The 17,045-nt window shown below is 41.9% G+C and overlaps 1 protein-coding gene across 4 annotated transcripts in view; it reads right to left on the bottom strand.

Moving 5' to 3' along the window:
• The window catches only part of RNF145 (ring finger protein 145), a 46,100-nt gene extending 34,422 nt beyond the window's left edge, over window positions 1-11,678 (bottom strand). Inside the window, exons 1-2 of one of the 4 annotated variants that reach the window (XM_061456789.1) lie at window positions 11,467-11,678; window positions 1,927-2,140 (exon numbers count right to left, since the gene is read on the bottom strand). In XM_061456789.1, coding sequence (XP_061312773.1) covers window positions 1,927-2,110 — 184 coding nt within the window. In that variant the 5' untranslated portion in view covers window positions 2,111-2,140; window positions 11,467-11,678. Of the gene's footprint in view, window positions 1-1,926; window positions 2,141-10,707; window positions 10,732-10,824; window positions 10,844-10,916; window positions 10,938-11,466 lie in introns of those variants that run through there. The other 3 variants (XM_061456791.1, XM_061456788.1, XM_061456790.1) reach the window with 3 other exon arrangements.
• Window positions 11,679-17,045: the final 5,367 nt, after the last annotated feature.

Here is a 17,045-nt window from a genome sequence, read left to right as displayed (position 1 = left end):
TATAACTGCAAATACGAACAGAGCATTTTTTTCTCCTAAATAAAACAGACTAGCATGTTGAAACATATCCATGGTAAATTGTTATTAAATTACATACTGGCAGTTATTTTCCCTCAGTATATCTTCAAAGAAGCTTGATTTCCCAAACTCATGAAAAAGTACTTTGTTTTCATTACAAATCAAATTTATATATTTTGATGTCATTTTAATTAAGGTTATACTGTAACCTGACACAATTAAATCTATATAAAATCATGTGTAGGCATGCAAATTGATTTATCCCAGCCTCACACTGACGCAGCTTAAAACCACCTCAACACCCAGGGAACCATAATGAATCAACTTCATTTTAAAAACACTAGCAAAGTTTTGTCACGAAGAATTGCCTGAAAATATTTTAAAACAGGTAACTTGTTTGATGATTTAGAAGCCCTTCTTGATCAGTTGGAGCAGTAAAAGTACAGACACCCAATATCGTAAAAGCAAAAAGTGAAACAACTGTTGATTGTGTACCAGCACAAAAGCACCACTTATATGAGGAGCACAAAGTCAGAATCCACTGGTTTAGTACTAAAATAGCATCCAGGTGAGAAATACTTTATTAACAATACACCCATCAAAAGTGCTATAGAGAGAGTCATTATCTCAATGGAATTAAGGGAGGACAAGGTTGTCAACTGGCTATAAAGAGGGGTTCTGTCACAGCTGGAAATTACCACTGGCATCTTGACAGCCTACTGCACACCTGTTAGTGCTGTGCTAGAAACTGAGCTGATAAACTGATTTCTAGAAGATACTTATGGACCTACAAGCACATGAGAAAGGCAGCCCATCACAGTCTTGTGTCGTACACACCAGCAACAAACAAGTATTCTCTCCACAAACGTATGAAAACGGCACAGAACTGCAACACCAGCTTTTTGCACTAGAAGTACACTTCTATTCCACCATGAGGAAGTGGAGCCATAGCAAAGAAAGCCCCATGCGTTTTTAATGGCAGTAAATAATTTCCAGAATAAAGAGTCACATGCCAACCTGGACAGACCACTTCAAAACCACAGTCCTCCAACTCCTTAAGTAAAGGGTGTTTTCTTTACCTGACTCCAGTACATCTTTATCCTCCAGAGCCATCTACAAGGAAGAAACACCGCAGAGTGGGAAAATTATATGCTAGCCGTTTCTCTCCAAGCTAGGCAGTACTCATGCAGATGTCAGCGGCTATCAACCTCAACAGCCTGGATCCAATCCCTAATTAACCCCATGTGCAGATGAATCACATACACACCTGGAAAGCAGGTCCCAGAACATCAACCCTTTCATCTCCCAAAATCAGATGTCTAGCATTCCAGAGCTAGACTTGCTGGCCACGGTTCAAATCTCAGCTCCCTGAGCTGTGCTAGTAATTTCATCCATTTATCTCCAACACAAGGACTTGTTACCTGCTCTAATCCACTCACAGCATATGTACAGTTCATACAGTTCTAAACTGAAGAGCTGTACCCATGCAGCAGTGAAAGAGAACCTTCTGGTGCTGTGATCACAGTCCAAACCAGGCAACCTTTTCCCTAATCTCTTGTTTGATGACAGTGATATAAATTACAATACTTCTTGCCTGCACAGCATTTCACAGCAGCTGTCTCATCAGATACTGGCCAAAGTCACTGTGCTATTCTTTCAGGGCACAGATCCTGTTTCCAGACACTATTTACATTATCAAGGCTAAACATCAAAGTTGAGTAAAAGACCTTAGACAGGATTTTTACAGCTAATATAAACAGACTCAAGCAGAATTGTAATGAACATATCATCATGCTATTTGTTGTAATCAATATATTATCACACTATTACCAAGTTCTTAAAATTCTTGTAGTAAGCAAACTGGTATTTACTACAGCAGTGTTTTCTCTCAAACACATGTACACTTACCCACGTAATGCATATTAAGGGCCAAGTACTTGTACTGGAAGAGAGGGTTGTTGTGCAGGCTACTTCTTTGGATCTGCTGGAAGAATGAGCTGACATCCCATCTGTACAAGACATCCAACAGCATGATGCTTGGGACCCTTAGGGCCACGTTTAACACTGCCTCCAGCTTCTCCTTTGCAGCCATTCTCTTCCCTTTACGTGAACTGGCAGCAGACTGTAAATAGCACAAGAGAGAGAAGAGTAATCAGATCAATCTCACTGTACAAACAGCTATTAGGCTTTGTGATCATATGAATGGGGTTTCCTGTGTGTCCACAAATGACTGAATGAATCAACTGAGTTAAATTCAAATCCAGACAGGACAACTTCTATTTTTGCTATATAAAGGTCAATTTGCTAGCAATTTTTCCATGGTAATACTATAACATGAGGGGAGATTAATTTCATTAACATGGTCAAAGGGTATATACTGAATAAACCTTCATTCTTATTTGCAATAATTTTGCATTCAAAACCTCAGCCGAAAGGCACCAATGTATTAGGTATTACATAAACATGAACACAATAAGCTTTAAAAAGCAAATACCCGATAAGCCTTAGAAAGCAAACGCCAATAAAATTCAGATGCTACCTCTACTTAGCTTAACTTTATGCCTCTCAAATGAAATAACCACTAACTAAAGAGTTCTTAAAACATTTCAGCTTCACTTCCTCAGTGCAAACTAAAATAAATAATTTCCCAATATCTAAGCTTTCAAAAAATAATTTACAGCATTCATTAACATCTAGCTAATATATTTATGGAATTTGAGGGCTGCATGTTTTAAAGATTAGGACCAACAATGCAACAATGATACTCATTTTGACATAACTTATACAAACAAAAGACCATCTCCTCACTCCACAGTACTAGAAGGTAATTTACTTTTGAAGCTTGCTATCAAAGAAGATAGATGATGTAAGACAATGAAGGGTGCCACCTTTTTTTTTTTTTTTTAACAGGAAAAAAATGCTGGTCCACAACAGCATCTCTAAAGAGATCTAGTCACCAACAGGACCATTCTGAAGAGCAAAAGGATCAGTTTCCACATCCTGTCAGGGCACTGCTTTCAGCTGAGACTGACAGTTGTTCCTAAATGAAATGTGCTGTTCTTGCCACATGCCACCTTCCCACCCTAGGAAAAGAATTCACCCCAGGCAGTAGTTGGAAGCCACCAATTATATACATTCTACTACAGAAGTGCAGTTGAAGTATTCAGGGCCAAGGTGGGGATGATCCAGCAAGTTTTTACCCACAAGCAGCCTTTCAAACAAGTAAAAACAACTACTTTCAGCACAATCACTCCCTCAGTGAAATCAGAGTTAAAAGAAGGCTCCTGATCCCAATTATTAGGGGGACAACTGGAGAGAACTGCAACCTGACTAAAGAAATAGAAAAATCTGCACTTGGAAACACACTTTTAAAATAAAGTTTTAAATTACTTTATTCATATTGTCCTTGTGTAAGTTCTAAAAGCTTTTGCAGTTATACAAGTTCTACACTATCAAGCCAATGTGGAAGTTCAGCATGAAATGAAACCATGCTAGCAGACAGAAACAAAACCAAAAATCTTCCTTCTTGTACAGGGACACCCATGCAGTATCCTCATGTGAAGTTTTATTTGTGTTGCTATGGGCAAGATGACACCATAAACTGACCATGTGCACACCTAAGGCCACACTGACACTTACCAAGGCATGATGATGTAAAATTAATTCAGCTCAGGAAGTCAGGACAGATCAAAACTGAGATCTGGCTCAGTAAACCACAGGTTACAGGGCTGCTGCTTATCATTGTTTAGTCCACAGTCTAACCTTTCAAGTTACGTAAATGCACTTTTTTGGAGCTCTTGCAACAGCTCTATAAACCCTAAAGACAGCACTTCCTTCCTCTCACAGAGGAAGTGCGTCCCCACTACATCGGACATCCCACACAGTACCAGCATTCCACAGTGCTTCCCAAAACTAATCAAAGGGTCAGCCAGAGACTACATACATTCAGAATGACCAACCAAAACCACTGCCAAGCAGCGACTACAGAATACTCGCATTCATCATTTAGTGTGAATAAAAGATGGGAGTTTAGACGTATGGTATTGTACAAACAAAAGCTGGGAGCTACAGAGATCGTATACACTGTTTTGCCAGGCTGAGTACTGAACTACAAGCCTATGCTCAGCACAGAGTTTAAACAGCTCATATACAAATGTTTTGAATGTCCTGGCATCCTCAAAAATCTTTGGGTTTGCCAAGTTTGCAAACTCATTAAAACTTTGAAATTCAGCTACCTCCTGTTTTTTTGTTAGGGCTCAGGGTGGGTGGGAACTGACTTACAGGTTTTCACTCTGTCATAAAATACCCATGAAAAGTGACAGGCAGCACCTAATCTCAAAATACATTCTCGTAACTGTCAAACCTTTTCCAGTCATCAACAACAACCAAACATGTAGGACAAGAAGGAAATTTTCACTTTCCTTAATTACTCCAAAAGCAGAATACTACGGACAACTTCTAATACTGAAAGGTAATTGAGGTTCAGCACATCCAAATTAGGCTGAAAAATGTTACCTCCCAAATTCACAAGCACATACTTGAGAATGGAAGAGAACTGGAAGGGACAGCATTTATGTATCTAATAAAGCCAACCAAATTTCAAATCCTGTTAAAATAAAAGCAAAACAAATTCTGAAAACCACATTATGTCACAATGGATAGGCCATGAGAAGCAGCCACTGCAGCATATTCTGTCACTGACTGACAAAGCATCCAATACAAATAAGGAACCCTTTAAAATTAACTCCACTAGAAATGCGGATGTGTTAAATAAAGCCTCGGTTGTAATTGCTGCCAAGTTCTAACAGAACACAGTACAGACAAGCAACAAAGTCCATTGCTCTAAGCTCATTATATTGTAAAGAGCTCTCACAATACATTATTTTGATTGGTATAAAAACAAACAAAACCCAAAAAACCCACCACAACATCAAACCTCTAAAACCTGTAGATAAATGATGATGACAGGAGTTGCCGGATGCTCAGACGTTAGGAAAAAATAGGTCACTGCTGTACGTAGCTAAAAAATGCACTTAAGAGCAGGAGTGGGAAGCCACTTAAATTTTGAGTTTCAAAAATGCTTCCCATGTTTTCAAACATCTACCTGTTCCAGATCAGGATAAGAGAAAGAAAAGTCTTAGGAAGAATGTCTTTGTTAACCTCAGCTGCCAACTGAATACCATGGAGCTGGTTGCTCACTTGCACTCCCTCCCCCCCAGTAGAATGGGGAGCAGAATCAGAAAAAAAAAGTAAAACCCAGGGTTGAGACAAGAACATTTTAATGTGTATGTACTAAAATGTACTAAAATATAGTAACTGTAATGAAAAGAGGGGGGGAAGAAAAGCCAAAACCCAAGACAGACAAGTGATGCACAATACAACTGCTCCTGGCCAACTCCCCCCAGTTCCTATACTGAGCACGATGGGCTACAGTATGGAATATCCCTTGGTGTAGTTCAGGTCTGCTGTCCTGTCTCTGGTCATTCCTCACTTCTTGTGCCCCTGCTTACTGGCAGGGCATGAGAGACTGAAAAGTCCTTGAGCAGGGCAAGCACTACACAGCAGCTACTAAAACATCAGTATGTCCAACACCTTGGCTGACATGGTTTAGTGTGAGGTGCCCCGCCCATGGCAGGAGGGTTGGAACTAGATGATGTTAAGGTCCTTTCCAACCCTAACTATTCCATGACTCTATGTTACCAACATTATTCTTAGACTACATCTAAAGCACAGCACTGCATCAGCTACTAGAAAAAAATTAACTCTACCCCAGCCAAAACCAGAACAAAGAACTTCAGGCTTCACATCCCGTGTGAATGCTAGCATAGTTGTGCTATTTGACCAAAATCACCTTTTAAAAACGTCCCATTATAGCTGATTGTTCATAGAAACATTTTTGGTTTTAACAACCTTTACAAAATTCCCTCCCTTACCTGACATAGCCTTTTTGTCAAAACGATACTTCTGATTAAACAGCAGAAGTGGCAAAGCAAAATATTTATAAGTGTGTGTATATATATATATGTATATGTTTGCCTAAAACCACCATAAGCCTGTCCCAGCTCATTCCATTAGCAAAACAGATTAGCAGTAAACTCAGAGGAAAAACAACCCAAAACCTCAACGATAACACACGTTTTCCTTTTAACAAAATTTTCTTTCTGAGGATTTGTCATTACATAAAATGTTACCATTTCAGCTGAAGCTGTGAATTATGCCACTTAAACCAGCGTAACTGTTGTTTATGCACCAACATAAATAGAAATCTATTGCATCACAGGCAGAAAATACTCACTGCTAAAGCAGTACAAGAGGCTGCACAAAATCTGCATCCATTTATCCAAGCAGGTGCAAAATTACATTAACAGACTAGAGTTTCTACATTAAGAAAAGCATTACTTGTAAAGTTATTTACTAGTTACAGAAATACACTGGAATATCTGCAAATTTAAGAGTTATTCTAATATTATGATCAGCAAAAATCACCATGTAAAGATGCAGAAATTCCAGTCAGGATAAGAACTTCAAAACCGGACTTGATTCTGCAACTTTCAGCCTAACATCTGTGAACAAAGTGCTCATTCTCCTACAGGACTGGAACCTAAAATACTTGGTAAGACCGACTAGAAACCAAAAGAGACAATTTCAATTTCTGTTCCTCACATCTACGAAATTCTGAGTACTTTGTTACCCAGCAGACTTTGATCTGTAATCCAGTTTCCACTTGGAATTATTTTTCAGTGATACATTCTGAAACTGAAAATGCCCTAGCTAAAGCTTTTTATTTTCCTATAGGATAAACTTTGGTAGACAGATCTTAAAGAGGGTGAAAAAGAAAAAAAAAAAATAAATTCAACCCAAAATATATAACTCCTACCTGTAACTACAGAAAAGTTCAGCATCACAGTTCAAAAACTAAAATTAGACCTATCAGGTGGGCTGGATTCATGTACTTCCCAGAACCCTTCCTTCTATACACCTGTCCTGCTCTTGGAAGCAAATTTAAAGGAATCTGACGTACAGAAGAATCCCATTCTTCAGAGATGTAGATCTTTGTATCATCAGTTTGGGAGGGAGAAAACAAAGAGAATAAAAGGGAAGGAACAGGATAAAAAGGTCTATCAGTTACGCACTTAGAAAACAATTTCCCTGTGTGAGTCTGTATCAAAAAATCCCCTAGAACTCCAGAGAGTATGTGAGTCATGGAGCCATCAAAACAGCTCCTTTCCATGCAGTCAGCAGCAAGGAAAGCAAAAGATGTCTCGCTCCCATACAATTTAAATTGGCTAACAAGGATAGCTCTCTAAGATTTCTGCTGAGAAGGCCAGATACAGTGAGCGTACCAAGTGCACTAATGAAACAGTGAAACATTGCAGACGTGTGTGGTAGTACTGTCATCAGCATCCAGTCAGCATTTCCAATACTACTCAGGTTCTGTAGTTTACAATAGAGTAGTTCAGTAATTTCAAATAAACAGAAAGTATTTAGCCCTCAATTTAAGGATTTAGAGAGAATCAGGCACCAAAGACTCCTCAATCCTGCTGTGTAAGAAATTAACAAGAATAAACATTTTTTTTTTCTCCTTTCTTCCCCCATCAGGTCTAACAATACCGACTGCTGTAGAGCTGCTGCAGTGGTGTGACTAGAGAACTGTTACTTCTACCTAGAAAACAAATTAATTCCTCAATTCCTACTCACCCAAGACCATTCCATTGTGAAGTGTAGCACAGGTAGGGTTAATCACTCCAAACTAATACATACCATACTTTGCGAAAAAACAGCTTTTACTGCAAATCAAATTAGGTCAACCTCTTATCTGTCCATAGGCATTTAAGTGAACATGCATTCACGTTAAAGACATAAGATAATGAACAAAACCAACTCGAAACAGTTAACTGTATCAGAAGGAAAAACTGCATTTCCAACTTTCATTAATTCTAGCAAGTTTTATATGAGAGAGAAGAAAATCAGTTTGGGAAATGAGGATATGTATCACAGACCTGTTAAGCTCAGGTTTTCTTTAAATATTTATTTCTGGGGTACATGGATACGCTGTGAGCAGTTCCAGTACGCTCAATTATATAGCAAATGTATAATTTATAGTCAGCCTATAAAACATCCATTGCCTTTTATTTTTCATAATGAGCAGGTAAGACCAGGGAACTGAACTCATGGGCCGACACATGTTAACAAAGGTTAACAAATCCACCAGGTATGCAGCAAAATCTCTCAGGATTCCTACAGAATTGTCAGTCTGCCTGAATATGATCAGTTCAAATACAGCCACACTAAGGGGGATTGCTTGTCATTTTTTAGATCACAGACTTGCACTGGGCACCTGAATGACAGGAATCCAAGTCATTAAAATAAAAATATAACTAATCATAACTTTAAGTAGAATAAATCTTCAGGAAAAAAAAAAAATCTAGATCAAATCCACAAACTGAAGTGCTCTGAGGTCCTTTTTGACTCTACAGTTTCTGCCCAGTCCCAGGTTTGGTTTATTAACTAGTTATTCAACATTCTTTTTTCTGCCGCCACAGCCATGTTTGCAAGCCTACACCTACAGTCCTGCCTCACCACATTTGTATCAGCACATTCTGAGAAAATCTGGGCAGCAATCCCAAAGTGCCTCTGCAGAGGAGAGAATACCCAGAGGACCTGCACACAGAGCACTAACGACAGCCCAAGATGATGCAGTCTGTGACAACCCATCCCAAAGAATGGATTACAGGAAGACCAGCCATAGAAGTGAAGCTGGCAGACCCCATCAAGCTCACAAAAAACCCTGCAAGCCAAATGTGTTACCAGGATGAACTTACATGACAGGATGAAATATGTTTCATTCTCCACAGCTGCTCATTTAGTTTTTTGCCATTTCAGATACAGACAGAGCCTGTGCTTAGAATCTGCAATGCCAAGACTAGTTACCTCACTGGTAAGAAATTAAAATACAAAATAAGACTTTCAAGATTTTTCTAGGTCAATAACTGGTAAAATTTCCATTGCTGCTGCTGCCTTAGCTAATTGAGGTGTGTAAATAAAGAGCATCAGCTTCCAGGCCTGTGAAACAGGCAGCTTAGCTTCCTGCAGTAACAGGCTCCTGTGACAGAAAGATCAAACAAATAGTAAAAATACTGAGAAAAGTCCCTTTTAACACATTCAAACTGAAGACATAAAACCAAAAAAAATTTCCAGAAAAACTCCATGAGATGAAGTACTCACTTCTGAATGTTCCTTTCAAGTATGCAACTAATTACAAAGCAGCAGGGCTTCTCTGAAGTGAAAGGAAATGTCATAAAAGCAAAGGCAGGGCAACTGGCACAAATCTCTGAATCATACTGAAGGCACTAGACATGAACATGCACTTAAAAAGCAAAACGACAGTAAACTGTCCACTCTATAACCACATCAAATGCTGCCAGGTGTATCTGGAGCTAAAAATGGATTCAGGGAGTAAATAACCATACAAATATAAACAGATCCGGACAACTGGAAGAGAAGCCATCCGCATGTCTGTGTAAAGGAGGAAACCAACTCAAGCTGAGCCAAGAGCTTAGAAAATGTTTTGAGAGCACAACACAAAACACTAAGCAGGCTTATACCGCTTTCCATGGCACACCCATTTGTACACATCTTCTTGGCATGATGTACCCTTCTGCATCTGCATCATGGAGCCCAGCTGTTGAACCAGAGTGAGATACTGATCTCTTTCCACCATCTCCAAAGAAGGAAATCTCCTGTATGTCACTTGGTTCACACCTCCATCAAAATTGAGCTAACATCAGCAGCTCCTGACAAGACTGACATAAACAAGGTGAATCCTGGTTTTGGACAAGCAGCAGCTCTATGTTTTGACAATCCTTCCACATAACAGTGGTCACAAAGACAACTATTTCCTAATGCTAATGAGTTTAGTAATTAAAGCTTTTCATGACATTATGGTTCAAACACCAGCAGCTGAATACAACAGTTACTAAGGCTAACTAGAAAAAAAAAAGAGACAGTTTCTTACACAGCTCCTTATTTAAGGTAACTGGCAAAAATAAGCCAAGGTTACAGATAAGCCAAAGTTACAGGGTGCAATAGCTTAACAGCTCTAACCTTAAATAAATTTCAATATTTAAATCTACATTCATTAACCTAAAAAGTGATCAAAGACAGTAATTAAAAATTATTTCCCTCTTTCCCTCCTAACTTTCGTCTCTAGGGGTGCATTATACATGCAAAAAACCCTAACACAAATTTAACTAAAAGTATCCAAGTCCCAAGTCCACAAAATAAGTTAACAGAAAGTCTTATACTAAAAATTGAAGAAACAAATATAGCAGCACCTTCAGAGTTTTTTTAAAAAGGATGTATTTTGAATAAGATCACAAATGGCTAATATTTATTAGTCAAACACGTTACCAGAATCTCCTTTTTCACTGGCAATCTTTTGCCTACAATGCCTGCTATTCTCGCTTATTTACCAATACCTACATGCATTAAACAGAAAACCCTACCTTCTTTTTTTCCACTTTATTCTCCCAATCACATTCTTTATGCACCAGGCCCACACACCCCCCCAAAAAGGGCAGTGCAACCAAGAGATAAGAATCCCTCTAAGCCCAACCATGTCCCAAGTGTACTTAGTGCCCAGAAGTACTCTCGTTCACAGAAATAGAAATGAAAATTCTCATCACAAACCTTATTTTAAAAGACTACAGAAGGTCTCCAAAAAATCGCCTAACATGACATAAGTAGGAATGATAGCACAAGCCCCGTTCTTCAAGCCACGGAGGATGGTTCTTACATAAGCATTACCATATGCTCCAGGGCCCGTCTCCAGCAGGCAATGGCCGGGCCTCCCCACTGCCCGCCCGGCTCCCAGCACACGGCACCGCTCCGCCTCTCACCCGCACGGCGTGCAGCGCCAGGACACCAGGAAAGCGGTGTGGGAATATCGACAGCTGGCTGCGGGAAGCAGAAAGCAAGGCCAGACCCCAGGGAGGGAGGGGAGCACCGCAACATCCACAGCGAAGCGAGCACCTCCGTCACGGCTGCAGCACCGAGCAACTCATCCCCGGGGCCCGAGGCGAGCCGCGCCGCCAGGCCGAGCACACGTATATGCAGGCTCTACGGCCACCCCTCCGACGCCCTCCACACACCCTCCCCAAAGGGCGACTTATTTCCTGTCCGCCGCCAGCGCGGCGAAACCCTCGCGTTCACCCCCGGCGCTGCAGAGTCCCTCGCATCCTCCCCCGGGCCCCGCGCAGCTTCGCCGCCTCTGAACTCTAGTAACCCCCGCACAGCTCGCTGCGAGGCACAGCCGGCGGAGGGAGGGGAGAGAGGATGACGGGGGGCGGTGGTCACTGCGCGCAGGAGAGGCCGGGGTAGCCCCGCACACGCGTGAAGCACCGGGGTGCGTGCAGGGGCGCCCTGAGGGGCGGCGGGTGGGGAAATCACCTGGGCCCGCGGGTTCGCCTCCTTCTCCTCCTACCTCCTCCTCCTCTTGCTCCTGTTCCCCGGTGTCGCGGCGGAGCTCCGCGCCTCACAGCGACGACTGTGGCGGCGGCTCGGTGCCCGGCGGCAGAGCGGCTCCTCGAGGCACCATGGCCGCGCCGCGCACGCCTCAGGGCGCCGACTAGCTCACGGCCCTACAGACAGGCAGCCATTGCCCCGCTGCTTGCTTGCGCGCGCGCGCCCCCTCCGCTCCGCGCATGCGCCCGCCCCGCCCGGGACCGCCGGCTATGGGTCGCGGTGGGGCTGAGAAGGGCGGCTTGCGGGGTCCGTTCATTCCTCGCAAACGTGCGCGGGGAAACGGGGCAGGGGTCGACAGAGCAGAACGTGGTTTTTGAGCGGCAGGCGCCGGTTTGGGCGTAGGAATGTGGTCAGGGAGGCTCCGCGCACGTTAGCTGCCCCTAATGCCGGCTACCCCCGCACCACGCTGTTAAAACACCCCCCGGAAAAGGCAGAGGGTTGGGGTTAAGTTCGGTGGGGAAAGCAGGGTTTGGGTTCTGGGTCCTCCAGGGACGTGAGGACTCGCCAGGCAGCTGCGAGTCTGGAAGATGACTCACAAAGGCCGGTCAGCAAGATCTGAGGTAGCGTCTGGGCAGATGCTTAAAAGGCAGCTCTGTTATTTTAATAATACTCTTCACTGGCCTCATGGAACACAAAGAGCTGCATTGATTTCAAATGCTAAGGTTGTCTCTGTGCTTTTTTCCAGTAGTGTACTGTGGAAGCTATAGTCACCTTTGGTGTGAGATCAAACAGAAAATACCGGGCTTTTTGTCTCTCTGCTCTGACATTTTCAGCTGGAGACCTGTGCTGGGGCAGCTCCAGCAGCTCAGCGCAGCTCAGCTCTGTTTAGGAGCTCACACCTCACACCCTGTGCTCACAGCCCTTGCATGAAAAGTCCCTCTGATGTGGACCCATTCTGTAAAGGCTGTATGGCCACGCCACAGCATACTAAGGAAAAATCGCGGCTCGAGAAATAATGTTTTTTACCTTAATATTTGAAAAAATTACAAAGCCACATTGTCTGGGACAAGAAATAAAGCTGCAGTGAGGAATGAGGGAATACACTGAACTGGAAAATCCTGTAGTTCACAAGGGTTGGGCCAGCCAACTTTGTAATTGCTTTTTTCCATCCATCTCTAATGAGAACTGGAACATTCATAGGCGTGGGTATTAACAATGTGTAGCCTCAACACAATGTCTTTAACTGTGTGAAGATACTAAAATAAGGGGGTTGGGTGCCCATCCATGTTCTGCTTTTCAAAATTACCCTTGTCTGAATACCCAAACGTTTTCCAAACACCAGAAGAGAAAAGCAGTTTGAACGTGCCTGTGTTAACTTCTACCAAATCCGGGATTAATCCAGGACCTGTCCTCTGCCTAACTCCAGTCAGGCTGGAGTGCAGCAGAAAGGAGCCCAAATGGCACAACTGATGGAGTTCTCCTAGACATAAACCTTTGCTCCAGCACCATAGGGGAGCTCAGCTTATTGATACAATTCTTCACAAGCTTCAGATTTACGTGTTGTTTTTAAAATAGCAGGCTTTTATATTGTAAAGCTTTTCATTTAAAGCTATCAGTTCATGCATTGATTCCCTGGATTCCCTAAATCAGTAATTCTTCTCTTTAGACAGAACAAATACGCATGTTCAGCCAAACTAAGGACATGCATGTCCATGTGGTTATTGCTCACAAGTACTCTTTGCTCTGGTCAGGCTCATGAGGTTTATGGAGACCCTTCTGCACAGGGCTTCTCTCGCTCTCCTACACAGTTAGCTTCCTCCTTTGTCACTTAACATGTCCCTGCACTACAGGTGCTTCAAGCTATAGTTTTATGCATCTTTTTATTAATAGTGCCACTATCACCTAATTCTTCTGTTGTATCTGGGGTAAACACACTGCTCCAAACCCTGGACTCCTGCAGTCCATGGGAAAACAATGGTTTCATGGCCTCCAGCCACTCCATTGTTCCTGACTCTGCCACAGCACTGCTCACCAGCACCTCCTGGTACTCTGCTTCTTACCACAAGGACTCTGACCCAACTGCCATACCAGGTGTAAGAACTGCAGCTTTATTTCTAGGGCTTGCTTGTCTTCTCATGCCATACATGGAATAAAAAATCATGAGTTGATTATTTTCTGTTCTTTGTGGGCTTGGTTCAATGCCAACTGAGGTCAGGGTGATGGTGCAGGATCTGCAAATTCCACCACCTGTCTGCAGTACTACTTCTCAAAAAAAAAGCAAGTGGGAGAGAAACACAAATTACATATTCACAACTGCAGGCAGCAGCAGGTACTTAGAGGAGATGGACTGGTAACCTCTTGCTATTTTAGAAGTAATTATATAATGAAAATATTGTAGCAAGTCACCAAACTTCCTCGCTTCACTTTGAAGGCAAACAATAAGAAGTGAACCCCACCTTTACTTCATGTTATCATCTCTCAGCATTTAACTGTGAAAATATGTTCCTCCACAAAAGCACAGGTTCTCTATTGGGCAGAGCAGGTATGTGGTGTTACCACTGGCTTGTCAGGCATGTCTTTTGAAAAGCACCTCAACTTTCTGCCTCATTTCTCTGGAATTTTAAAAGCCTTTCCTCCATTTGACACTGGGTGGCTAAGAATTCTGAACTCAATGACTGTTTATTTCTCATTATTAACAGAGGCATTTGGATTCCAAACATTCAGTGATCAGCACCAAAGACTGACAGGGGCTACTGTGGTGACATCTCATTAAAACTCTCAAAAGCCCTTCTCCAAGTTCAGATATTGTGGAAGCTTCATTTGTCCATGTGGATGGACAAATGCCAGCACCCCAAACTGCTTACAAAGAAAATTCCTCATAAGAATTCTCAAAAGCAGGAAAATAGGCTGACATAGGACACTGCATGCCTAAAGTGGACAGTAAGATGGGCAGTTTTATTTGAAGCTTTTTACAAGCCATTGTTTCAAAAACAAAAAATCAGACATACGTATGTATAAGCAAAGGAACATCTTAACAGGTAGGTTACATTACATCAAGTCAGACAAAAGTTAAATAAAGCAAGAATTAAGATTGCCTGCAAAACCTAATCTGGTGCCTCATGCAGATGCCTTACAATGGTGATGGCAGCCAACCCCCAAAGCCTTTGTGCTCTCTTCTTGCAATTTTATCCCATTCACTAAATGAAGGAAAAAATAAACTTTAATTGCTGCAGAAACAAATACCCGGACACAGGCATTGGGACCATTACTGGGTCCCACAAGGGCAAAAGAGCTGGTGCATCTCTTTCTCTGATTTACCTTCTCTCACTCCATAGCCCCATCTCAGAAATTCCCCAGCTTTTCCCTAATCTGTGACCCTATTTCCTAAATTTCTCCCCATCACTTAGCTTCTCATCGACTCTCATTTTGCCTCTCATTCTCGCTGCTTTTCAGAGCTTTTTCTAGCCATTCAGCTAGTTTCAGTTTCTCAATTTCATATTTATTTTCACTCTCTTCAGGAAACACTTATGCAGTATCTCTGATAATTACATATCTCATATGATTACATACATTTTTACCACTTTTATAACACTGGAAAGCACTGACTCCAAGCAAATGAACAGCTGCTGTGATTTACAACTTACCTTTAGGAAGCCATACCAATCTCTGTGTTGAGATGCTGGAGAGCTGGGTGGTGATGTAAGGAAAGTGATGAATCAGGTTTTGTTCGGCGAACAAAAGCATCACAGTTCTCTCCCGAGATCCCTTGCCAGTGAGGCATAATCTAAAATACAAAGAACTGAAGTAAATAAAATAAAAATAATTGGGCTAAATAGTGGCAGAAGAATAACAGTTGTATTCAGAAAGTGGAAATCATTTGGTATACTGGTACGAGCATCTAGTATTTACAGCATCTCACAGTGCCAACATTAACTAATCCTGAAAAACCTGCTGTTATGAAACTATATAAATATTATTCTAACCTTCACTTTACTGATAAGGAAACTGACAGAGACTTACTGTATTAGTGATAACTTGAAAACAGGTTTAATTTCAAACTTGAGAGATTGCCATGTCTCTAACAGAGATGCCAGCTGCTAAAGCACACCACATTACTGAACACTGGAAATTCAGCTCTTGGTGTTCGCATTCCAAAGCTACATTGCTAGGGCACAGTGATGGCAGTGTCCAGTAAACCATGCTGCCTGGTGTGGAACACTGAAGTGGTCATGAACAGCACAGGCAGCTCGCACATGCATCTGCATTGGGCTGGAACTGCTTGGACACTACTGACTTGAAGAGTCTGACATTCTTGGACATCACTGCTTTTACTGCTTGCTTAGAACAAATTATGAAAGCAGAAGAGAAACTGGGAAAAAAGTAACAAAAGTATTGTAGGAAATAGAACCACAGAATAGTTAGGATTAGAAAGAACTTTAAGAACATCTAGTTCCAAGCCCCTGCCATGGGGATGCCTCACACCAGACCCATATTGCCCAAGGCTCTGTCTAACCTGACTCTGAACACTGCCAGGGATGGAGCATTTACCACTTTCTTAGGCAACCTGTTCCAGTGCCTCACCACCCACTGGAGAGCTGGGTGATATTCTTCCTTATATCTCTCCTGAACTTCCCCTTTTTAAACCCATCACCCCTTGTCCTATATCTACAATCCCTGATGAAAAGTCTACCTCCAGTATACTTGTAAGCCCCCTTTAGATATTGGAAGGCTGCTATAGTAAATAATAGCAAAAACAGTCAAGAGAGGAAACAAAAAAGCATAAAATAGATCAAAATACACTGGTACAGCAGTGTATTTTAAGGATTCTTCTATTCCTAGCGGAGAACATGGCCTCTGCTCTAGATTTTTTCCTAACATGGGTTCAATTTAGAATTGCAGTAGAGACTGGGGTATAGTCAAATAAGTTCTCTGAACAAAAAAGAAATTTGGGGAAAGGAAAAGAAAAAAGGTGCAAAATCTTGAAATCTGGGATGTGGCTCATTCATAGCCTGCATAACGTTAACATCTGCACTGACCCTCCACCATTAAAGTCACAGAATAGAACAAGGCATCTCTCAGCCTGGCAATGCCATCATTGTGTGTTTTCTCACTCATGAGATCCCACAGAGATGTGACAATCTTTCTCTTAAATCTCAAAGCAACTTTTTGATCTTTCCATACAGTTTTCAACTTTAAATGATGATTTTAAAGGATTCTTACCTAACATCCCCTAGAGCTGCTAGTAGGAAATTTGCTCCTACATGCAGCATGAATAGAAATTTAGGAGATGAGCTCCTGGGCTTCAGCAGTTATGCACAGAAGCATATTCCTCAAAACACTTGCTGTGAACATGAGGTACTGGAAGGGATCCAGAAGGCATCAGTTTGACATGCATTTGACATTTTATTTCACCCTGGAGCATCCCAAGACATAATGCACATCAAGGTGAAAGGCAACATGCATTTGCTTCAAAAGTCCCCCACTGCTTTTCCTTTCTCCTTGCTCTGCTAGTTTACCACAGTGCAAACCCAGAATACCACCATAAAACAAACTCCTGAGCACAA

Source organism: Pezoporus flaviventris, unplaced genomic scaffold (genome assembly GCF_033815535.1).
Source record: "Pezoporus flaviventris isolate CSIRO_AGI_PZ_B2104156 unplaced genomic scaffold, CSIRO_AGI_Pfla_v1 ptg000023l, whole genome shotgun sequence".
Taxonomy (NCBI): domain Eukaryota; kingdom Metazoa; phylum Chordata; class Aves; order Psittaciformes; family Psittacidae; genus Pezoporus; species Pezoporus flaviventris.
The sequence above is the reverse complement of the archived record's forward strand: the minus strand, read 5'-3'. Positions and strand labels throughout refer to the sequence as shown.